Source organism: Vitis riparia, chromosome 11 (assembly GCF_004353265.1).
Source record: "Vitis riparia cultivar Riparia Gloire de Montpellier isolate 1030 chromosome 11, EGFV_Vit.rip_1.0, whole genome shotgun sequence".
Taxonomy (NCBI): domain Eukaryota; kingdom Viridiplantae; phylum Streptophyta; class Magnoliopsida; order Vitales; family Vitaceae; genus Vitis; species Vitis riparia.
The window spans coordinates 12,831,782-12,856,596 of record NC_048441.1 but is presented as its reverse complement, the minus strand read 5'-3'; the positions used below and the strand labels follow the sequence as shown (position 1 = coordinate 12,856,596).

Genomic DNA, 24,815 nt, shown 5'->3' with positions numbered 1-24,815 from the left:
AAAGAGGGTTTATATGAGTTTCCTTATGGGCTTAAGTAACTTAAGTCCATCTTGGATTTTGATCCCTTAATCCAACTCATTTGACTCTTAATTAATTAATTAACTTTGTTACGCTTCAATTTTTTAATTAGCCTAGACCAAAAAGAACTCTTTTATACAATATCAACTGAAAATGAAAAACCTCATAAACTTCGAATACGTAGAGACAAAAGGGGATCACGAGCCCCTTTATGTAATATCAAGTGACCTTAATCATCATGGGGTAAGTTATCAAAAATGAATATAAAAAATTATGAACCATGTGAAGTTCTTAGGATAACGTTTTCATTTCTAAGTTTTCATTTCTTAGGGTAACATTTTCATTTCTAAGTTTTCACTTTTATTGGTACAATATTATGTGCAATATCCATAGTGAAAAAAATTATTGTACACATTTATATTTTTGGGTACAAAAAATAAAAAATATTATTGAGTTAAATATTTTTAGTTGTAAGATTCAAAATAAAATAAGATAAATTAAAAATTAAAAATTAAAAAGCATTAAAATATTGTTGATTTAATTATTTATTTATAAAGCTATAAATAAAATAAGATAAACAAAAAATTATTATGTCAAAAACAAAGAAAGAAAAAATATGTGTGTGAACAAAAAAAAAAGGTTACGTGTAAAAAAAAAAGAATATGTATATGTTAAAAATAAATAAATAATTTATGTGGAAAAAAACATGTATATGAAAAATGAAATGACGGTTTAGGGATTTAGGAAATTTCCACTAGATGATCGAATGAAAGAGGAATGGTGGATTAGGGTTTTGGGGTTTTAAATTGAAATAATGATTTTGCCCTCACTTAAACATGTCACATATTTTACACATGTCTTTCATTTATTTCAACTAACGTCATTGCACAACACATGTACATTACATGTATTTATGAAATATGAAGGATAAATATGAGGAGGTAATGTCAAAAACACGGTATAAATTGGAGGGTAAAGTGTAATCAACTTTTATTTATTTATTAATGTTGACCCATAGTTCCATCATATATGATGAACCCTACATCAACATATGAACTATAAAAGAGGACAATTTCTTCAAAATCATGGTCTTGTAAGTTGTCATTGAGCTTCTTAAGTTTGTAAGAATTGTTCCAAATGATATCGATATAAAATCTATTTGTCACATTAGCCTCACAAAATATAACACAATATGAAAATAATCAATTCATGATTCTTAAATTATTTATAAAAAGATAGTAAAAATTTTATGTATAGAAGTTATTCTAAAATCCATCCTTATAACTAAATTAATGAAATTTTAAACTAACTATATTTTATTTTATTTTTCCAAAAAACATAATTTTTATTAAAATGGTTCAAATCATTTTTTGCCTCAAATTAGCCCCTTTTTTATGCTATTATATTTTTCTTTTATATATATATATATATATATTATAATGAAATAAATATTTTAGAATATAGATATAATATTATAAAAAATAATAATTGGTTTCATAAATAAAAAAAAAAAGATATAAATTTGATATATAAATTAATATAAGGTATAAATTAAAGATATATATATATTTATGAAACTCATGAGACCTAAAACCAGCTTAAATCCAATCAAATTAATCGTGGATAAAACATCTTTAAAGTGACGAAGTGATGTTGGGTTGAAACTGTGGTTGATTAGGTCCATGAACAGAATTGGGCTGCCCCAAGTTCAGCCCATTATCAGACAGCCCACTGTACCAGAACTCCATCAGCCTGCAACACAAGTAGCGCCGTAGCGGCGATCTCTATTGGCAGGAAAGCATCCTATAATTTCTTCTCCAAATGCAACGTTTCGATCGATCTCTGAGTTCAAGCCTCAAGGTACCGTTCCTATCGCTATTCCAATTCAATCATTCGACTTATGGTCTAGATAAAATCGTTTGGTTGCTGAGAAAATGAAAGAAAAATTGAATTGTGAACCTTCTACCATCTAGGGGTCAAAAGAATGATACTTCACCTAAAACTGTTACGGGTTTTTGGTTTGGCTTTCTTTTTTTCCTTCATTTTCTTGGTAAGCAACGCCCGTGAAACTAATGCAACTTTGGAAAACTGCTCAATCTGAAATTTTTGTTGGATTGACGACCATTGCTATTTGGGAATGTTTTCTTGTATAAAAATAGATTTAGTTTATACATGCAGAGCAAATATGAGAAAAGTAATTAAAATTTTGAATTATAAGCTTTTCTACACCGATGATTCGGGAATATGGAAAAATGCCAATTAGAACTCACACGACTGCTCGACTTAGTTCGCCTGAGGGTGTTTTTTTCTTTTTTCTTTTTTTGAAGCAGAAGATGAGAGATAACACAGGAATGAAAACGTTGTTTTCTTTTTATTGCTCTATTTTCTTGGAAATCAAACGGAGGGCTTGAGTTTCTCTTGAATGCTTTTAACTTGTCATTTGTCAATGCTATTGCTGAAAATTTTGAATTCTAGGACTTCAATTTGGATCATAGATCAAGCTAGAATTCTTATAAATTTAACTACCAAGGAATATTATCTTGTCTTGGACAATTATATACATAAAAGATTAGGCTCCTCAGCCAGTTATAACCAATAAATAATAAAAAAGTTTGAATTTGTTTTGAGTTTTAAAACTATGTTTGGTTCGAAAAGCACACAAAAAGTAAATTTTCTTCTTCTTTTTTTATTTTATGTTTAGATTCCATGGCAAAAGGTAAAGAAAAAAAAAGTAAAGAAGAAAAAACTCATCTCATTGTCGTCTCTACATAAGATGAGTGTGTGATGTGTTAATGTATTTCTTGGAAATGACCTTAGGTAAGGGAAAGTAGGGAAGTTGATAGGACATACTCCAATACTTCAATTCCTCTAAAACGAGCTACCTTGTACACTTCCTATATAGTTTGTTCATTGACCTTATACAATGAGTACAACTACCTTATGTAGTTGTTCAAATTCCATATTCGTACTCTTGGTTGTGTGCAGAAGTGTGTTAACCATGATTTAATCATAATCTATACAATAAAAATCTGAATTAGCATAGTCATTTGACTCAAGTTTTAAAACTTCGAACACCAAAGCAGCAGACACGAAATTCAAATTTCGTTCTCAATATTCTTCTCATTTTCTCATTAACTAAACAAAGCAAATCACAACTATTTGGCTCAAATTTCAAAACTTTGAACTCTAAAGCAACAATAACCAAAAAACTCAAATTTCATTCTCAGTCTTCGCCTCATTTTCTTAACAACTAAATAAAGTAAAGAGAATGAAAAGTTAGTACAAGTGTTTCTAGAAAAGGAAAAAAAAAATCCTCTTAGGTTGACAAAGAAGACAAGATCGCAATGGTGACTAGTGCTAATAGATTGTACGATCAGGAGAAATATTTAAGGCCATGAATTGTTGTGATTTAAAAATTCCTTTGTTTTGTCTCCCAATAACAAAACATGGTAAATAAAAAAAAAAGTAAATAAGAAAATTCTTTCCTTTACTCAAATGAATTTCTCGGTTGGTTCACTGATAATGTAGTATGAATTAAAGACCAATTGAAGATCAAAGACCACTAAGTGGATTGAGATGATCTATGATGGTTTTGGTCAAGCTTGTAGGGACTATGGATGGTGGAGGTTTGGATTCTAGAATGATTTGAGGTAAAAGACAATGGAAGCCATTAAGAGAGATGGGAGAGGGTTGTAGAAAGAAAAGTACGAAGGGTTGAATAAGCAAGATATGAGTATTTTTTTTCCTACACTTTCAGATCCTTACAAACAATTATACAAAATATGTGGCTTTAGGGACATTATTAAATTTATTTATTTCAACATAATTGTTTCATAAAAAAAAAAAGGTGCAATATTTTTTCTCATATGTGTGAGATGTTTGATTATAAACACTTTCAGGGCGTGTTTGGTATGTGAAAATAAGGAGTGAGAATGAACATTTCATTTTTTTTCTCCTTCATTCTTATGTTTTGATAACTTAAATGATAATGGAAATGAATTAAAAGTTATTCAAGTGGAAATGAAATCATGGGATTTGAATTCATCCCAATTATAAAGTATTTTAATTTTATAGTGCAAATTATTTTTATAAATACTTTTTAAAAATTAAAAAGCTAAAGACTTTTTTAAAAAGCTAGAATGATTTGAGGTAAAAGGCAATGGAAGCCATTAAGAGAGATGGGAGAGGGTTGTAGAAAGAAAAGTACGAAGGGTTGAATAAGCAAGATATGAGTATTTTTTTTCCTACACTTTCAAATCCTTACAAACAATTATACAAAATATGTGGCTTTAGGGACTTTATTAAATTTATTTATTTCAACATAATTGTTTCAAAAAAAAAAAAAAAAGGTGCAATATTTTTTCTCCTTCATTCTTATGTTTTGATAACTTAAATGATAATGAAAATGAATTAAAAGTTATTCAAGTGGAAATGAAATCATGGGATTTGAATTCATCCCAATTATAAAGTATTTTAATTTTATAGTGCAAATTATTTTTATAAATACTTTTTAAAAATTAAAAAGCTAAAGACTTTTTTAGATAAATTGTTTTTTAAAAATAATTATTTATTTTGAATTTGTAAAAAATACAAATTATAAATTCAATGTATATAATGTAAACTAAATTTAATTCACATCTTATTAAAAAAATAATTTTAATTAAAAATAAATAAATTTGAATAAAATACGAATATTAATAATATAATAAAATTAAAAATTATATTTTTTATAAATATTATATTTTGAATTATTACTTAAGATGATATTTTGACTTATTTCATTTAATTTATAATTAATTAATCAATTTTTTGAATTTCAAATTATTACTTAAAATGGTACATAAATTTTTATTATTTAGCAAAAAAAAATCTCATGAATTTTTTTAAATGACAATAAAAAATTATTTTAAACTATGTAAAATGTGAGATTTTTTAAATAAAAAACATTTTAAACAATTTATTTCATTTGTTTTTTCATATTAATTTAAAGAGAATTGAAATAAAAACAAAATATATAGTTCCATTCATCATTTTATGTACCAAATGCGTCCTTTAAAAGAATAATAGTAAAATAAAGCCTTTTACAACAATATATTTAAAAAAAAAAACAAATTATAAGTAAAGAATGATAATTAAAAAAAAATCATATCAATATTTTAAAATTTTATATAAATATTAAATACATTACACGTAAATAAGGAAAATGAAAAATTTTATTTCTATGTAGAGAGGAGAATCTCTTGTACTTGTAAGTAAGCATCGATCATTCTTTCTCCAGATGCCGCTTTTCGTCGATCTCTGAGTCCAAGCTTTGAAGGTACTCTTCCAATCTCCATTTCCGACTAGTTCAATGGGCTTCTAGTTTATATACAATCGTTTGGGTGCTGAGAAAATAATGAGAAAACGAAAGAAAAGTTTGAATCCTAATTCGTTTACCATCTAGGGCTCGAGGCAGTAATAAAAATATGTTTTTATTTTTTATTTTTTTATTTTTCTTCATTTTCTTGGTAATCCAAACTCATTCTCAAGTGTTTTATAAATTGGGAATGTAGTGCAGTGAGTTTTGAAATCTAGGGCTTCTCTTTGAACAGCCGTAAAACTATTGTCAGTTTGCATTACAGATCACGCTGGAATTTTTGTTAGATTAACGGTTTTTGCTGCTTGGAAATTTTTTCTTGTATAAAAACAGATTTAGTTTTGATACGGAGAAAATATGAAAAAAGTAATTAAAATTTTGAATTGTAAAACTTTCACCAACGATGATTCGGGAATACGGAGAAATGCCACATAAAATTGACACTGCTGAGGGCCCCTTTATTTTTTCGGAGGCAAAAGACGAGAAATAACTTGGGAATGAAAATGCTGTTTTCTTTCATTTCTGTATTTTTTTAGAAACCAAACAGAAAGCTAGGTTTATCTTGGAATGCTCTTAACCCGTCAATGCTATTGTTGAAAATTTTGAATTTTAGGAATTCATTCTGGACTACATGGAAAATGCCAAATGATCATTGGAGTATCATTTCCCTATTGATGCCAACCCTTTTTTTTTTTTTTTTTTTTGTTATGGGGCTGAATTCTTGTGACAATAACCATGGGGAGGGAATTTCTCATCTAGATGAGGAAAAAATAGATCAAATTGACTAACTCTGAAAGGAATTTGAGAGTTCAGCCACTGATTTGAGCATCCATTATTTGAATAGTGGAGTATTTTGCAAAGGCACTCCTTCTTAATTTCTTATGCAGTTAGCTTATAAAAAAGGAAAATTCTTGGGCAGTTTCTACAATTAATCTTGTATGAGTGTATATTATGAATTATCCTTTTATGGTGGAGAAAATTTTATCTTACCTGTTCTTCTATTCTGAAAATTTCAGGCCTCTTCCTTGAGCTGTTGTGAGGCTTGTATTGGACTCCTTTGAAACATCCAAGCAAGTTAATCAACCTGCCTTGAGTAATGTAAGTATCAAATTTTGCAAAATGTTCATCTTGGTCATTAATTCATTTTGCCTTGCTCTTGAATGGTTACATATTTAAACTTATTTTTAGAGTCTGAACACATTTTCATTTTTAAGAAAATAGGTAATTTAGGAAATTATATGGGTGCGTTTTGTTAAAAACTTTTTCCTTTTCTAAGTATGTAAAAGTGTGTACATTTTTTTTTTGTATATATAAATAATTTAATTTTTGCAAGGTAATATATTTTAGGAATATTGATTATACCCTGAATTACCATTTAATGCAATGAATACATCGGAATAAAGAATATTCGCAAAGGTTATAGTGCAGATTTCAGAAATATAAGTGTGATTGTTTTTGGCTAATCCTTCACCTCAAAGATCTAATTCTTCCTTGGATTGGTGTTTTCAAGTTTTAGCATATGATCATGCATGACATGATTGTTTTTACTAACCTATTACACCATATAGGTGTTTAAGCTTCATGAAGAGTTCAGGAAAACAATCAACCCAAATTTAGGTGGGTTGGGTCGGGTTGATGCTAACATGAGCACAACCCAACCCAACCCAACCCAACCCATCCCAACCTCAAACTTGATGTACTTAACCCAAGCCCAATCTAACCTCATTTTCTTAGCTCGGGTGGAGTTGAGATTGAATGGATTAGATTCAAATTAGTTAGATTAGACTCAGATTAGTTAGACTAGACCTGAGTTGGTCAAGTTGATCAGACCGTATGATTCAAAATTCATCCATAATGTTTTTTAAGAACTCCTTTTTCTATATATTGATACCAAAATTTAATAGTAAATGAGACAAAATTTCAAGATAATATTAAAATAGTAAAAATGAATTTATATATCTGTCTATGAAAAATGGAAAAAATATATGATATTATAATTTGACATTTTTCCTTAAAAATATAAAAAGAAAACTCATATTATATAGGATAATATACATTATAAATATTATAAAAATATTAAAATAGGTTCGAGTTAGGCTTGGGGTTATCTAAACCTTGGACCGAGCCTAACCTAAATTGAGTCTGGGTTAAAAAAACTTGACCCAAGCCCAGCTGATAAAAAAATGATCAACCTTAGCCCCTACCCAATATAAAAAATGATTGTCTAAGCCGGTCCAAATGTTGCATCCCCAGAGAAAACATAAATAAAAATGGAAAATAGAAGTGTTTATTTTTAGATATTTCTCCAATTTTATTACCCTTCCAGTGGAAAATAAAATAAAACCAATTGAGGTTGTTTTATTAGAGCCTTTTGGTGGTGGGTGTATATGTCTTGTATACCTTGGGTTGCACTTTTGGTGCCTCTTTTTAATATATATACTTCTTTATCTATCAAAGAAAAAAAGTTGTTCTAGTATTATTTTTCATTTTTTTATTACTTTTAAAAATTAAAATAAATCTTAATTTCACACTTTCAACAAGCATGTTAGCTTACACAATAATATTTTGCCATAGAGCATTACTTATCTTCTATTTCCTATTATATACTTGTTTGTTTGTATCTATCAAAAAAATATACTTGTTTGTTTGAATTGAGTTATGACAAAATAAATGTTATCTTGTAAATTGAATAGAGGAAGAAGATTACAAAAAGCTTTATTATGTAAATTAATAAGTTTTTCATATTCAATTAAAAATATACAATACTAATAATATCGCAAGATTCAAATTTAACAATTTCATCAAAATTATCTCCTATGAGTGTTTTTTTATTTGTTTTTGTGTAAAATATTTAGTCAAGAAGTTCTAATAAGTAATTCAATAGAACTTTGAACTTGAATTTGTCCAATGCTTCGATGGCCTTTTCCATGATTGATTTTATAGAGTGGCTTTTTGTCTAGATAGGGGAAAAGTTTTTTGTTTTTCTTTTCGCCTAGTTTCTTGGGCGATTTTTGTATATTTCATGTGTACTATTTTTGCTGCCTCTAGGTGTTTCTAATACAAGCTCTTACTTACCTATCAAAAAAAAAGAAAAGAAAAGAAAGCTTCGATGGCCTTATTTGAATCAAGTGAAAAAAGTTTTACCCGAATGTAACCTCAAATTGTATCCACTATATGATTAATAATTTATTCATTTATTTATTTTTATCTCCACTTGAAAACGGTGGATGCTCATTCTGATGGTCATTGTTAGGATGAGTCGAAATTAAGGAAAAGTGGAAAAGTCATTTTGGCCATTGAAGGAGAATTAATTCTTTTCAAATCAACGTGAAAAAGGACGGTTTTTATTGGGTCCAAACCATTCCAATTAATTGGTTGTGGTTTAAATCTCTATTCACTATCAACGCCTACCAAATCCACCTAGGATTTCAATGTCATCATTGCCCTATTGTGAGAAGCCAATATCATTTATATATATATATATATATATATATATATATATATATATATATATATATATATATATATATATATATATAAACTTATGAAGGTTATTATTTTCGCATGTAAGCCAAGTGAATAATAATATTGATATTATAAAAATTTTGTTATACATGAAATAATTTATATATATATATATATTAAAGTAGAACTTTTGTTATACGTAATTTTTTTTTTTTTAAATTTTTATATTAGATTATTTTTAATTGTAAGCTATTTTAACAAATTTATCTAAATAGATATAAAAGCTCTCTTTATAAGCCAATTCAAAATAGGGTCAAAGAGATTGATGGAGTTGATGAGAGACTCTTAACTAGCTTATATATGTAGTATGATCTTGTTTTATTTGTTCATATGTTTTTTGAGTTTGCATTTTACTATTGAACCAAGGCTATGAACTATGGTAGAGATGGAGTTTGATTTGATTTGTTTTTACTTTTTGAACATAGTGGAAAATACAAATAATATCAATTCAATTCTTTCTTTCTTTTGTTTTTTTTTTGAAAGAAAAATATATTTTTGAATAGGTGGAGTGTAGTAATTTCTTGCATGCAATTTTCTAATATATGGGAATATTTGTTAGAAGATTTAATTAATTATATTTTTTTAAGAAAAAGTTTGATGTTCTAAGTGTGATGCTTATGCTTTGATGAAGAGATTCTACTTTGTAGCATTTGGTAACATGACAAGGCATAAAGGTTTGTTTGGAGAATGGCAACTAATTAGAAAAAAAAAAGTTTTTATTTTTTATTTTAATTCTTTTTTTGGGGAGGGTTTGGTATTAGTCACTCTATTATTACTTAGAAAACATTATCAAAAGAATGCAATATTTAGGGCTATTTTGGGAATATTTGAAGAGCCAATTTGACACTGATTTTTTTTTTTGATGGGCAAAGAGACAAAAAAAATATATTAATAAAAATAATACCCAACGGCTAACCCCAAGCATACAAGAGGTATACAACACATGTTTATAAGCAAAAAACAAAAGGAAGAGGGATGTAAAAAACTCACCCACCCTCATCTATAGCCTAACCACTCAAAAAAGTTAATTAAAGAATTAGGCCCTTCATCTATACACAACTTAGACTAAGACCATAAATTACAAACAAAAGAATATTTCATCATTTGGATCAAAAGATCCTCATTTTCAAAAGCAACCCTATTTTTTTCCTTCCAAATTGTCCAAAAAAGGCACAAGGGGGCTACTCTCCAAACCTTTACTCGCTTCTTACCCACAAACACACCATGCCACCCAAGAAGGATTTCCTTCACTGACGATGGGAGAACCCACAACACACCAAAAAGGTTAAATGATAACTCTCATAAAACCCTAGCCTTGGTGCAATGAATTAGGAGATGATCAATAGACTCTTCAGCAACACAACAAAGGTAACATTCGTTTGAAAGAGACCAACCCCTCTTCTGTAATTGGTCCAATGTTAGAGCTTTATCCCAAGTGGCTTCCCAAGCAAAAAAACTTGCCTTAGTATGAACACATGGGCTCCAAATAAAGCTTTTCGGGAATGGGACTGTGTTGCTGCCCTCCATAGCACTATAAAAGGATTTAACAGAAAAATTACCACCCTTAGCCTTCTTTCACTGCATCCTACCCTCCAAATTGATAACCACCCTATTCCCTTGCAAGGAGAATATGAATTAGCCTCCTTTCATTGCATCCTATCCTCCAAATTGATAACCACCTTATTCCCTTGCAAGGAGAATATGAATCTCTCCACCATCTCCATCTCCCAATCGTTAAACGGCCTAGAAAAGTGTTTCAGCCCCCATCCTCCCCCATGCATCCTAAACCTCCGTCACCCATGCCTTTTTAGAAGTCACCAAAGCATACAACAAAGGGAAAGAAGGACTTAGAGCTTTGTCTCCGCACCACCTATCCTCCCAAAATCTCACTCTTTTTCCATCCCCTACAGAAAATATGAATTTGTTTTTCATAAAAGGCCATTCCTTTCTAATTTCCTTCCAAAGCCCCACACCATACACCTCCCTTACTTCTCAGGTCCACCAGCTTCCTTCTTTAACCCCGTATTTCCTACTAATAACTTGATTCCAAGGGGTCCCCCTTTCTTCCACAAAGTGCCAACACCATTTACCCAAGAGGCCTTTATTGAGTTTAGAAAGACATCTAACACCTAAGACACCTTTTCTTTTATCCGAACAAACAATCGACCACTTCACAAGATGAGACTTTTTCTCTAACACCACCCTCCCCTCCCCAACCCTAAAGAAAGTCCCTCTGAATTTTCTTTAGCCTTAATCTTACTACTCGTGGCATACGTAGCATAGACATGTAGTATATGGGTATGGTTGACAAAGTGTTCAAAATGAGGGTGATCCTTCCTCCTTTAGAAATAAATTGCTTCTTTCACATGACAACCCTCTTTCAGAACCTCTCCTCCACCACATCCCAAACCGCCATCGAATTATGAGCAGCCCCCAGAGGAAGCCCCAAATAATAGGAGGGTTGCACCCCCATCTTGCAGCCAAGTTCTAGAGCCAAATCCTCCACATTATCAACTCTTCCCACCGGGAGAGTTTTGCTTTTGTCCAAGTTTATTCTCAGACTTGAGATGGCTTCAAACCACATTAATAACCAGCTCAAAAAGGCCATTTGCTCTGGGGAAGCTTCACAAAACACGAGTGTCATTAGCGAACAACAAATGCGTTATTTGCCCTAACCTTACAACTTGATAAAAAGCCCCCACTCATAGCTCTATTAATAAGGTTGCTAAGGGCCTCCATCCCAATCACAAAGAGATAGGGCAATAGAGGATCCCAAAACTGAAAAACTCGCTATGGATATGCACCATCTTATCTAGCCTGCTCACTTCTCCCCGAAGCCCATTTTTCACATCACAGTCAACAAAAAATTCCAACTTATGTGGTCATATGCCGCCTTTATATCCAGCTTGCATAACACCCCGCTCTCATTTCCTTTTATCAAAGAATCTATAGCTTCATTAGCTATCAACACAACATCAAGTATTTGCCTTCCTTCAACAAAAGCGTTTTGAGTCGGAGACACAATCTTACTTACCATTTGCGCCTCCCTTTTTTTTGTATTAAAACCAAGAATGTAATATTTAGGCTTCTAACGAATTTGCCCCACTCATGGAATTCTCTAAAAATGCCCATAACTTCCTCCATGAATTCCCAGCGAAGCTGTCGAAAAGTGATGGTGAACCCATTCGGCCCAAGAGCCTTGTTCCCATTTGGCTCAAACAAGGCAGAGAAAACCTCCTCTTCACTAAAAGCTTCCTCCAACCTTACTACATCATCACTGATTCGTTCGAAGTCCAATCCTGCTAAGCTAGGGTGCCAATCACCCGACTTTGTCAATAGATTCTAGAAAGCCCTAGCCACCCCCTCATAATCCTCATTCTCCTCTGAACACCACACTTCGTTAATTTTAATCTTCCTCAACCAATTTCTCCTTTTGTGGGCATTAGCCATCCTATGGAAGTAGCTTGTGTTTCTATTTCCTTCCCTCAACCAAATTTCTCGACTTTTGTCTCTAGGAGACTTTCTTCATAAGCACCCATTTCTTGAAATCCTCCCTTGCCTCCTTTCTGGCTTCCACTTCTTCCATAGATAACTCTTTGGATTTCTCCTGCTCATCCCAAGAAGAAACTTTTTCTAAGGCCAAAGTTTTATTAACCCCAACTTTTCCAAACACATCCTTGTTCCAAATTTTCAAGTTGGTTTTAAGGGCCTTCAACTTCTTTGCTAGAAGGAAACTACAAGAACCACTAAAATCAAAACCTTGTCACCAGCTTTTTAGCAACTCCTTAAACCCTCCCTCATTTAACCACATATTCTCAAACCGAAAGGGGGTCGGTCCTCTCCTCACCCCTCCCTCCTCCATCTAGTAGGATGGGGAAGTGATCAAACATTGGTCTTGGGAGGGTGTACTGAACTACCCCTCTGAAATGACTCTCCTAGTCCTCAGTGACTAGAAAGCGGTCCAGTCTAGGCATGGACTGGCTGTTCAATCCGCCACTCCAAGTAAACGGACCCCCCTGCAGAGGAAGATCTCTCAAATCCAATTCATCGATCACTTTTGAGAACCTCCTCATGTTTGAAGACATCTTCCCTTTCCTGCTACGTTCACAAGGGAATCTGGTCACGTTAAAGTCCCCTCTAATACACCAAGGATCATTCCACAACCCCCAAATAGCCCTTAACTCCTCTCAGCTTTCTCTATACCTCTTTACAGTAGGCTCATAAACGCCCGTGAAAATCCACATGAATCCATCCTCACAATTTTTAAAACGGCAAGAAATTGAGAATTGACCCACCTCCATTCCAAACCAGCTCCAAAACTTTGTTATCCCAAAAGACTACCACCCCTCAAGTTGCACCCCTAGCATTCATTGCACCCCACTCTAAAAATCTTCCCATTCCTAGGCTTCGCACAACTCTAATAGACATTTCTTGCATTTTTGTCTCCTGCAAACACACCACATCCACCTTTTGAGACTTGATTAAAGCCTTGATTAATTTCCTTTTATTAACATCATTCACCCCTTAACATTCCAAGACAAAATTTTCAACTTTATGTAAGGTGGACCTCTTTGGCCCCTCCTCTTTTGTCCAACCCGTTCCCTTTTTTTCCTCTATTATAATTAATTGAGCATTCTAGCTTTTTAGCTCGCGATCAAAGTTAGTAGTCATCAAGCAAACTTTCTTTTTGCCCTTTTCTCTTCTACTCTTTATGCTTTGAAGCGAAATTAGAATTTCCTCCTCGAAACCTTTTGTTGGGAATGCTAGCAATCTACTAAACTTGGCCAGAGAACTATCTTCCCAACCACCTCCTATCCGCCTCTCTTCCTGCGACGACCTCTCAACCTCTGGACTTTCACACCTATCGCCTACTTCCATAAAGGATAGCATCTTCCCCCCTCACCCCCATCATCTTGTCCTGTGAGTCACACTCAACCATCAAAAGCCTTGACGACATCTGTTTCCTCAACGACTCCAAATTCCCTTCACTAACGACGTCTTTCCCCCTTTCCAAGCCAAAAGACCTACCCTTCACCAAGGTCCGTCCAAGAAAAGAAGAAGAAGGAGAAAAGAAACCCCGACCCCTTGTGAGAAGAGAGACGTCGCCATACCTAGAAGCTTCAGACAAGAGAACTTCATCGGTAGCCGCCGCCCTAATCACCTTCTCCAGAGACATCGACGCCAAGTCTCCCCTCAGATCCCCATCGAGGACATCGACCCCTCACTTTTCTCCTTCTCTCTCCATCTCGGTTCTCTCTTGAGCCCTAGCAAGAAACGCCCCTTCTGAAGCCTTTGGGTCAATAAAAGAGTTCCCCCCACAGGGCCCAACTTGCTGGGCCCAAAATCCTCTCCCACTTCCCTTTTCGGCTCACTCCACCATCTTTTAAGTAGATGGGCCTCACAACCCCTAACTCTCTACCCCCTCTCTTTAGAGAACCCAACCCATTCAAAGGCTAGGACCCCAAACTCTCCAACCCACCCAATCCACTTCCCTCACCACCGACCTGACTACCCAAAGCTTCTGACTCGTTTCCCATAACACTCGAATTTCATCTGCATGACATGTAGCACCTTACAATCAAACCGTTTCTCCCTATACATTCCTCCTCCCCAGCCTCCACAGTCCCCACAACTTGCACCCCTGTAGAACGAGCAGCAACAAAAGCTGCACCACCCTTCAAAAGTCCACTCGTAGACGACACGTCCTATGCCCTAATTGTGCCTCTACCTGAGCAAATCTTTCCTTTGGACTTTTATTGTAGGTAGTGCGTGAACTTACATCTTCTTCTTCCCTAGCCATTGTGAGGCCATCTACATGGCTCCCTCGCGACGGCACTACGTGCACAAACCACGGTGGAAATTCCCACCACAATAAAACGAAGAAACACCTTGACCCCACTACAACCTAGACTGAGCTAGGTAAACTTCTCCCATCCAACTTCACCAAGATTTTAGCCCATTGCAACTCAGCCATACAAGTCGTGTCTTCATCCTTTGTAATAAAAACTCCGCAGCCATCTCCAATCTTTTTGAATACCTCACGACTCCACAAATGAACAGGAAGACCCAACACCCTAACCCATGCTTTATTAGCATGAAACTCCTTTTGAAAACACCCTACCTCCAGGTTCCACTTCTCCAAACACAAAAAATTCTCCTTAGCCTCCCACATCGTCTCAAACTCAAACAACAACAACCCTCTCCCTAACATTGCAATTCTTAAACTCTCCTTTGGAAGCCACGAGAGTTTTACCCACCTCCTTAGAAAATCCAGCTCAGGAATAGGAACTGCAGAGTTGCCCCACCATCCCACCAAGCACCGATTCAACTGTTCCAACCTTCTCTGCATGTCACTAGCCCCCACTTCAAACCACACTGAATCTCCTGACCTTATATGTTTAGGCTTAGTAGCCTCCAAAAACGACCTTGATACCACCCCCTTCTCCTTCAGCAGAACTTCTGGGGTGAGTGGAGACTTTGCATCTCCAAGAGGCTCCACTCCAAGCCTCCTCAATTTCTTCGCCAGAGTGTTCCACCCCCCCAGCAGTCCCTTTCTTTCTGGAACAATAATACAAAATCTTTTTAGCTCTTAAGTGACTAAGTCACAAACAGAGCATAGAAGGAATCTTCCAACCTCGTTCGAACAATGTTCCAATCTATATTTCCTTCCCCTCTCCTCCCAGTTAAGAGCCCACTTCCTATCTCTATTATCCCTGCAATAGGTCTCGACTCCACCCAACAAACATTGCAAGCTCGCATCTCCAAACTTATTCCAGAACGTGACCCCTCTGCATCTCTCCCAAATGTTGCCTATCAACTTTCCTCCCTCTACCTCAACCACAATCTCAAAAGATTTTGCCTCCACTGCAAGCCAGCTTCTCCCTCCCCTTAAAACCTCACTCATCTTCCCTTTAAGATAACACCCCATATCCATCCCTCATAACCTTTGAACACGATTCCCCATCCCAAAATTTCTATCCTGTTTGACACTGATTTTAGGAAGTGTTTCTATCCTTTCAAGCTCTTAAAAGCGTTTTTTTGGGTAAAAAATTGGTGTCTGACAATATTTTAAAATTTTAAAATTAAATTAATTACTTTGCTTAGATTTGCTCTTCGTCCAAACTAAATTAAAATTTTGAATTGCAAAAGTTTTTATACTAAGGATTCAGGAATATAGAAAAATGCCAATTAGAACTCGCACAATTGATTAACTTAGTTTATCTAAGGGTATCTTTTTAAGCAGAAGATGGGAGATAACATAAGAATGAAAATATTGTTTTCCTTTTATTTCTCTATTTTCTTAGAAATCAAACAAAGGGCTAGAGTTTCTCTTTGAATGCTTTTAACTTGTCATTTGTCGATGCTATTGCTGAAATTTTGAATTCTAGGATTTCATTTTGGACAATGGCTCAAGCTAGAATTTTTATAAATTTAACTATCAAAGAATATTATCTTGGACAATTATATATATATATAAGAGTTTCCTCTATCAGTTTATAACCAATGTATAATAAAAAAGTTTTATGAGTTTTGAAACTATGTTTGGTTCTTGGAAAGCATAAGAAAAGGGAAAAAAATTATTATTTTATTTTATTTTATGTTTAGATACCGTGGAAAAAGGTAAAGAAAAAAAATACTAAGGAAAATAGAGGAAAATGCTAAAAAATTTCCTTTCTATTTTTCTGACAAGGTGGGAAAAGTTTGGGGATCATACATTCTTGAATTATTTGATTTTCTCTCAATTTTTCATCAACCAAACTAGAATTTTTATTTTATTTTATAATATTTCATTTTTTTCTTCTACTTTTCATCTTTATTTTCTTTTCTTTAAACTTTCAAGGACCAAACGTAGCCTGAGGGGATTTATTATGCTTGTTAGAATAAAATTTTTAAGATTTGAGATATGAGGCGAAATAAGTGATGCAACAGGAGCGTTTTGGGAAGAGAAAAGTCTACAAACTCTTCAGAGGTAGTCAGCAGTTTCACTGAAATATCCAATTTCTAGTTCTATCGAATGTTGATTGTTTCTCCAAATTGTTTTTCTTCAGCAATTTATATTTAGAAATTGTGCCTCATAATTTACAGTATTGATTAATTTTATGTGTGTTTAAGCAGTTTAGGAAAGCAGTTGAGCTGAAGAAGAGCAGAGGAGAAAATGCCTTTTTATGATTGTATGCTTCTGTTGAAGCCACATGTTAACAAGGAAAGTTTGATGGACTTAGTTGCTCGAGTTGGAAAACATGTGTACAGAAGGAATGGTGTTCTTACTGATATAAAGTCATTTGGGATTGTTCGATTGGGCTATGGAATTAAGAAGCTAGATGGGAGATATTATCAGGTGAATCTACTTTTGCTACTAGAGATTTTTTATTTATTTTTTTATTTTTTTATTTTTTAAAATTTGATACATTATTTGGGTCTCTTAGTGTTTGAATGGGGAATTTATAACCTGTTCATTTCTATAGTTCTATCAGCGGTTTGATATGTTTGATTGTTGACACACTTTTGCACATGATTTCTAAATGTAATTATTGTTGTAACTGAAATTCAGTTGGTCTCTGATTGTGTATGTTTGTTATAGTGTAATGGAACAAGCTGTGATCGAACCATGCTATCAGATCCTCAAGTGGTTTAACAACGTGGAGGATGATTGTCCTTCACCCTCTCCTAGATATACACTACAGCATTACTCCAGGAATGGAGCATCGAGGGGATGATATGAATCTAACATCTTAATATTCTAGGACTTCCAAGAGCTTCTAGTTTCCCCAATAACCCAATTCATTAAATCTATTGTATCACCTTCCAAGTGCTTATTAGGTTCTTATATTTGAGTTTCCTCAGACTCCACCAGAGAGCTATACTAGAACTGATTTGACCTGCTGAATCTTGAAATGTTAAGTATTTCTAATGTTCGTCCTCCAAAAGCAGTGGATAGGGTGATGATCTGGAAATGTATAAGAGCTGGCTTCAACATTCACTTTGAAACTCTAAACAGATGGAGAATTCAGGTGATATGGAGTGTATGGTATATTCTTAGTGACAGATTCTGCTTCTGTCACGTTCTAAGTCCATTGATACCTACAGTGCTATCTGTATAAACTCTGAATTCTACTACTGCTTTCTAGTCTCTAAAAACTACGAGCTTTGCCAAGCAGAATTGCCTTTACTAGTATAGTGGACTATGTAGAGAGTTTGATGTGATTTAGCTGCATATGCTATCATTGCCTCTACAGTGAATATTTGTAGTCATTGATGTATAACTGCCACTCCTCTCCCTACCATTCAACATCACTAACTGTCTTTGTTTTGGGAATGAAAAAGCATGAGCCTACCTTGACTCATAGGTGCCTCGATATAGTTGACTTGGCAGTTTGAATCAGCTCTAGAGTATGAAATTTGATGACTTGGTTATCATGACTGGGGAAAAAAACAAAGACTCATGCAAATATGTATTTTTAACAGTTATTATTTTCATTGAAAAGTGTTGACTCCACTTGAAACCTGGTGGAGTTAACAAAAGGTGTGAAGGTAAATCTGAACAAATTTGGCTGTACTGAATTTACTTTGTGAACTTCAAAGTTGTATACCTTTCTTTTTTTCTTTTTTGTTTTTGCTTTTTTTTTTTTGATAGGTAAAAGCAATTGTATTGAAAAATAAAAAGTAGACATGACGTATACAAAACAACTATTAGGCAAAAAGACATGAATACACAAAAACTAGCAACCGCACCCTACAAAGAACCTAACCAATTCACAAAATCTAGCATTGACATAGAACCATCCCCAATGTACAATCTATTCCAATCCCAAAAAAGATATAAAAAAGGAGCTTTTAAATGTTTGGTCTAAACTTTCACAATTTTCAAAGGCTCTCCTATTTCTTTCCCTTCAAATGGACCAAAAAAGGTATAAAGGAGCAACTTTCCAAGCCTTTTTCCTTTTTCTACCAACACAAAAGCCTCCCTAACTCAAGAGCAACCCTCTCACTGAAGAGTGCATTATCCACCGTGGTACATCAAATAAAGCAAAAATCAACTACCACAAAATACAAGCTTTCAAACAATGAAGTAGAATATAATTACTTGTTTCTTCTTCTTCTTTGCACATGTGGCATCTATTAGACATCTTCCAACTCCTCTTTCTAAGCTGATCCCAAGTCAAAGTCTTGGTTCAAGTTGCTTCCCAAGCAAAGAAGGAAACTCTAATAGGAGCCCAGGAGTTCCAAACTATACTATGAGGGAAGGTTCCGCTCCCCTACTAGCCAAGGAGGAGTAGAAGGACTTAACTAAAAATTCACCATTCTTTGTATCCACTCACACCAATGTATCCTTAGAATCTAAAGAGAGGAATTGATCATGCAACCTCCAAAAGAAGTTATCTACTTCCTTTAACTCCCAATCATTCAGTTGTTTAAAAAACCTAGGGTTCCAACTACCACCATCCCAAACATCAACCACCCAAGCATCTTTAGAGGAAGCTATAGAAAAAAGATTTGGGAAAGTATCCCTCAAAGGTAAATCCTCGCACGATTTATCCTTCTAGAACTTCATTCTATTCCTAGAACCAACCTTGAAGCATGTTTTAACTTTGAAAGCCTCCCATCCATTCCTGATTGCCTTCTATACCCTCACACCATACCTCTATCTTACCCCTTTTGTGCACCGACCACCATCTTCTTGCCCATACTTGCCAATAATTACCCATTTCCAAAGAGGATATCTTTCAATTGCAAATCTCTAAGACCACTTTCTCAAAAGGGCTCTAAAACCCAATCCCCCTTTTGCTTTTTCCAAGCAAATAAATAACCAACCAACTCAATAGATGGGGCTTATTAACCAAAGCTCCCTTGACCTTAGGGAAATCCCTTTAAATCTTTTCTAGTCTAGCCACTACTCTCTTAGGGATGACAAAAAGAGACATGTAGTAAATAGGTAAGCTAAATGAGGTGCTTTTAATCAGAGTCTACCTCCCACCTTTTGAGAGATACTGCCACTTCGACAAAGCAAACCTTTTTTGAAAGCTTTCTTTCACCCCTTCCCAAACCCTAGAAGACTTGTATGTAGTACCCAAAGGAAGACCTAGGTCGATGGTTGGGCGGGCACCCACCTTGCAACCTAGAACTTCAACAATCTCCTCCAAATTTGGGACATCACCAATTGGAATCAACTTACTTTTCCCTAGATTAATCTTTAGCGTTGAATACGACTCAAACCACAGAAAAACCCAACTCAAATACTTTAGATTTTTCTTACTAGTATCATAAAGAATGAGGGTATCATCTGCAAAAAACAAATGAGACGCCTCTACTCCCACATCATGCCTTCTTTTGACCAGAAATCCATTAATAAAACCACATTCCTTTGCCTTAGAGAGTAAGCGAGAGATATTCTCCATCACCAAAGTGAACAAATAAGGACACAAAGGGTCTCCTTGTCTCGAACCTCTAGAGCTTTGGAAAAAACTTGAAGGGGAACCATTTACCAAAATAGAGAAGTGAGCTGTAAATATACACCATCTAATCTATCCTATCCACTTGGAGCCAAACCCCATTTTCTCCATAATTGTAAGGACAAAACTCCAATTAACATGGTCATAAGTCTTTTTGATGTCCAGCATGCATGAGATTCCTCTCATATTGTCTTTTATTCTGGAATCAATTGCCTCATTTGCTATCAACACAACTTCCAAAATTTGTCTCCCTACCACCAAGGCATGCTGAAAATTTGAGACTAAGGAGCCCACCACCTTTTTAAGTCTATTTACTAGAACCTTAGCCAGAAGCTTGTATTACCCTCTGACCAAGCTAATGGGTCTAAAGTTGTTTAGGTCTTCTACCCCCCCTCTTAGGTACCAAAACTAAAAACATTGCATTTAGACTCCTCTCAAAGGACCCCAAGCCATAGAATTCACCAAAAAAACCCATTACCTCATGCTTCACAAAATCCTAACAATACTATTAAAAAGCTACGGAAAAACCATCTGGGCCCAGGGCCTTATCTTCACTCAAGCTGGATAAAGTGGCAAAGACCTCCTCTTCAAAGAAAGGGATTGCCAAAGCTTCTGAATCAGCTAGCTATAAGGAATCGAAAACCAACCCATCTATACTTGGCCTCCACTCCCCTACCTTTGCCAGAATCCTTTGAAAAGCTTTTCTCACCCCTATTTTGATGTTGTCCTCCCCGACTAGCAACTCACTATTTACTCTTAGCATGGCCATAAAATTCCTCCTTCAAGCATGGCCATTTTGTGAAAAAATCTAGTGTTTTTGTCCCTTTCTTTTAGCCACAACTCTCTTGACTTTTGCCTCCAAGAGATTTCCTCCATCTTTGCCCATTTCTTAAACTCGTCCACCACTCCTCTTCTAACCTCATTTTCCTCCACTGTGAGGACTGTTTCCCTTTCCTTTGCATCCCATAGCCTTAATTGTGCCAAGGCCTCCAGTTTCTTAGTGGACACATTACCGGAAACTTCCTTATTCCAGATTTTTAGGTCCTATTTCAAGGCTTTAAGCTTCACCGCTAGAATGTGACTAAAGGACCCTTGAACACTCTACCCCTCCCACCAGTTTCTGATAAGATCTTTGAAGCCTTCCGCCTTTAACCACATATTTTCAAATCTGAAAGGTGTCTTACCTTTTCCTTATCCCTCCACCATCAAGCAGGATTGGCACATGATCTATGACTAGATTTGGAAGGGTGCTTTGAAACATCCCACTGAATTGATTCTCTTAATCATCAGAAACAAGAAAACGATCTAGCCTAGAGGTTGACCTATCATTTAACCCACCAGACAGAGGGAGATCTTTAAGACACATCTCAATAAACTCTGAAAAGCACCTCATAGAAGCCGATAATCTTTGACAGCTCCTCATTTCCTCTAGGAATCCTACTACATTGAAGCCCCCTCCCACAATTTTAAAAGGGCATCCCAAACCCACTTTAAGTCCTTATAAAGAATCCTCTATAGCAAGTTTCCCTCTTCCCACGCAACCCTAATAGTTGCCTACTGCTCCAGATGCAGCCTTTCCTCTGAAGCCTAAAGAAGCCACACCTCCTATAGGTCTCAACTCTCTAGAAATCGACAACTCACCTGCTGGTTGCAAACCCGCATTCCTCATGCAACAACGCGCACAGGAATCCCCTTGCTTCTTCTTCCCTGCTTCTAGCCTCTCCTTGTGAGGGGTCACTGGAGCAACCCAAGGTAGGAGCTCCCACCACAAGTAAACAATAAAACAAAGTTGTCCTACCACCACCTGTAACTTCCCCAACACCTTTCACCCATTTGTCTTGATTAAAATTCTTGCCCACTACAAATTCTTTCCTCCCACAGTCTCCTCATCCTCCCCCAAATAGCCCCCACAAGCATCACCCACTTGAAGAAATCTCTGTGCCAAAGATACAGCTAGAGGCCCACTATCCTCAACCAAGTGGACTTAGCTTAAACTCCTTCTTTGAAATATCAAGTTTCTGGGCCCCATCTCTTTAGCAACAAAGTCTTCTGCTTGAAAACACGCTCTCCTTCCTACAACACCCTTTCCGCCTTCCTTGGAAATTCAAATTCAAACAACATCAAGGCACCTCCCAACAAGTACAACAAGAGGTTCCACTTTAACCTCCAATGGTACCTAGCCCACTCCTTCAAAGGAGATAACAACGGAGCATCATCTGAGAAGTCTCCCCACCAAGCACCAGTTAAGAAAATGCAACTTGTTGAAAGCATTGACACCCCCAAACTGCAACCACACCGACTCACACTCACTCCCCCAGTCAACAGAAACATTAGCAGCCTTCAAAGGCCCTTTCCTCTGAACAGGGCCAAACTGAGTGTTGGGAACATCGTCAGCCTTGACCAGAAGCACTGCTCCACAGACTCTCAACTTTTGAGCTAAATTAGTCCACCCCCCCAGCAACCCCTTCCCTTCGGGGAAGATCAAAGCGAAAAGATTTGCTTCCGCAGAAAAAACGGAACAAAACAGGTACCTTCCCGCCTCATTGCTGCATAATTGGAGCTTATAGTTTCTCCCTCCCTCAAGCCAAGAGTTGTTGAAAACCTTCAAACCCTCCTTTTGGCAGCAGGCCTCCACCCCTTCCAGAAGCAAGGACAAACCCCTCTCTCTGAATCTTATCCAAGAAGAGAAACTTCTTCCCCTCTCGGTGATGACCCCAGTAATCTTCCCATTGAGCAAATCCACTGAAATCTCAAAGGATTTAGAGTCAGCCCCGACCTAGTATAAAAGGTTGGTTGAAAACTTTGGGAGCCCAGTATCCCTGGAATGGTCAGCACAATAACATGGGATTCTCTGGGGAATGGTATTACTCATCAGTTATTAAGTTTATCTGACTAGGTATGACATTGCCATAATACTTTTAACCATGCAACAAAAGCTTTAGAAACAAGGTGGATGTAGTGGAGAACAATTCATTTATAAACAACCCAAGTGGCTAGAATATGTGTCTTCTAAGGATGGAAGTTTATTTTGGATGTAGAATGGAGGCTTCTGAATTTTATATATTTATGTTGAGAAGATAGAGGAAGGCCAGTATTTTCTTTGAAGTTCCTTATCAGTAACCTGGGTTTGTGGAACATTTGGCTTTCGCCTTTATCATTACTTAATTGAACACTGGTAGCCAAAATATTTGAAGGGCTTCAATCAGATGGAGCTTTGGCCTATAAAGAGAGGAAAAGAAACAAAGAGAAGAAAAGAAAAGAAAAAGGATATCAGATGCTCAGCACCAGTATATGGGTATGGTGCTCTGGTCATCATAATAGGTTATTGTCATTGAAGTCTACAAATTTGTAAGAGCTTTGAAGGAAATGCTTGCTATGGCGTTCAACCCATTTAATATAAATTTGTACACAAAGTAAGAATTTTTTTTTTTGGTTGTGTTATGAATTCCTGTTTTGAATTTTGTATTTTTGCACTTCTCTATATTTAGTTAATTGGTACTTTCTGTCCCTAATTAACATGACAATCAAACCCTCATTTTGCTTTTGTCATGCACTTTTTTATTCTCTGTCAGATTGAGTGGAACACCTTCTGATTGGTTTGCACATGTTATAGGGCCAACTGATGCAGATGAGCATGATGGCTACACCCAACTTCAACAAGGAGCTGCATTACCTGAACAAAGAAGACCGATTGCTACGGTGGCTTCTGGTTAAACACCGAAACACCAAATACGGCCTGGAATTTCTGAATGAAGATGATGTTAGAAGTGAGCTGAGCAAGTTCCCGCGAAGCACCTTATTCGACGATGAGAACATTGATGAGGATGAGGATGACGATGATGAAGAATATGAAGTGAACCAAGATGATGGTCACAATGATGAAGAATATGAAGTCAACCAAGACAAGGAGGAAAAGTGAAATCTTGTAGTCATGTTTATATGATTATGAGGGCTGATTATGTGGGCATTTTGTTAGCATGCCCTTCTTAGGGATTTCTGTACTAGTTTAAGAGTTCTAGCATTGTGTTTTTGGTAGATTGTGTTTATTGATTTACTAGATTGTGAGTTTTGGCCTGATTCTGGTGATGGACGGATGCTTAATAATCCTTTTTGGCAATTGACTAAAGCCATTGAATCTCAGAGTTGTTAATAGCTAGTTTCACTCGATACTTCTATACTTTACATCATCACCATGTCTGTCTTGAGACTTTTGCCTATGAATCTCCATGTGGGTGTTCATATAAATTCGTCCTGATTCCCATGGTTGAGACTGTGGACTCCAAGAACACGGTGGAAACAAGACTCCCACAGAGGTACAAAATCCTAAACTCTTATTCTTTGTTTCCACATCAAAGCATAAGGAACATGCCTAGTATATGACACCTCCTTTATCCTGATTATCAGATTTCTCTACTTGCTTTGTAATCCTCCTCGAGAAAACATTTCAGGAACATCTGTAATCAGG

General features: G+C 35.5%; 1 protein-coding gene across 3 annotated transcripts; it reads left to right on the top strand.

Moving 5' to 3' along the window:
• The first annotated feature begins 1,858 nt into the window (after positions 1-1,858).
• On the top strand, positions 1,859-24,534 carry LOC117925564. Of its 3 annotated transcripts, XM_034844611.1 has the most exons (5): positions 5,247-5,336; positions 6,392-6,473; positions 16,830-16,869; positions 17,016-17,238; positions 23,964-24,534. In XM_034844611.1, the coding sequence occupies exons 4-5, from the start codon at positions 17,056-17,058 to the stop codon at positions 24,267-24,269; spliced, it is 489 nt and encodes a 162-aa protein (XP_034700502.1). In that variant the 5' UTR covers positions 5,247-5,336; positions 6,392-6,473; positions 16,830-16,869; positions 17,016-17,055; the 3' UTR covers positions 24,270-24,534. The 3 variants fall into 3 exon arrangements, with proteins under 3 accessions (XP_034700501.1, XP_034700502.1, XP_034700500.1); XM_034844610.1 differs by lacking the exons at positions 5,247-5,336; positions 16,830-16,869 and adding an exon at positions 1,859-1,879; XM_034844609.1 differs by lacking the exon at positions 16,830-16,869.
• Positions 24,535-24,815: the final 281 nt, after the last annotated feature.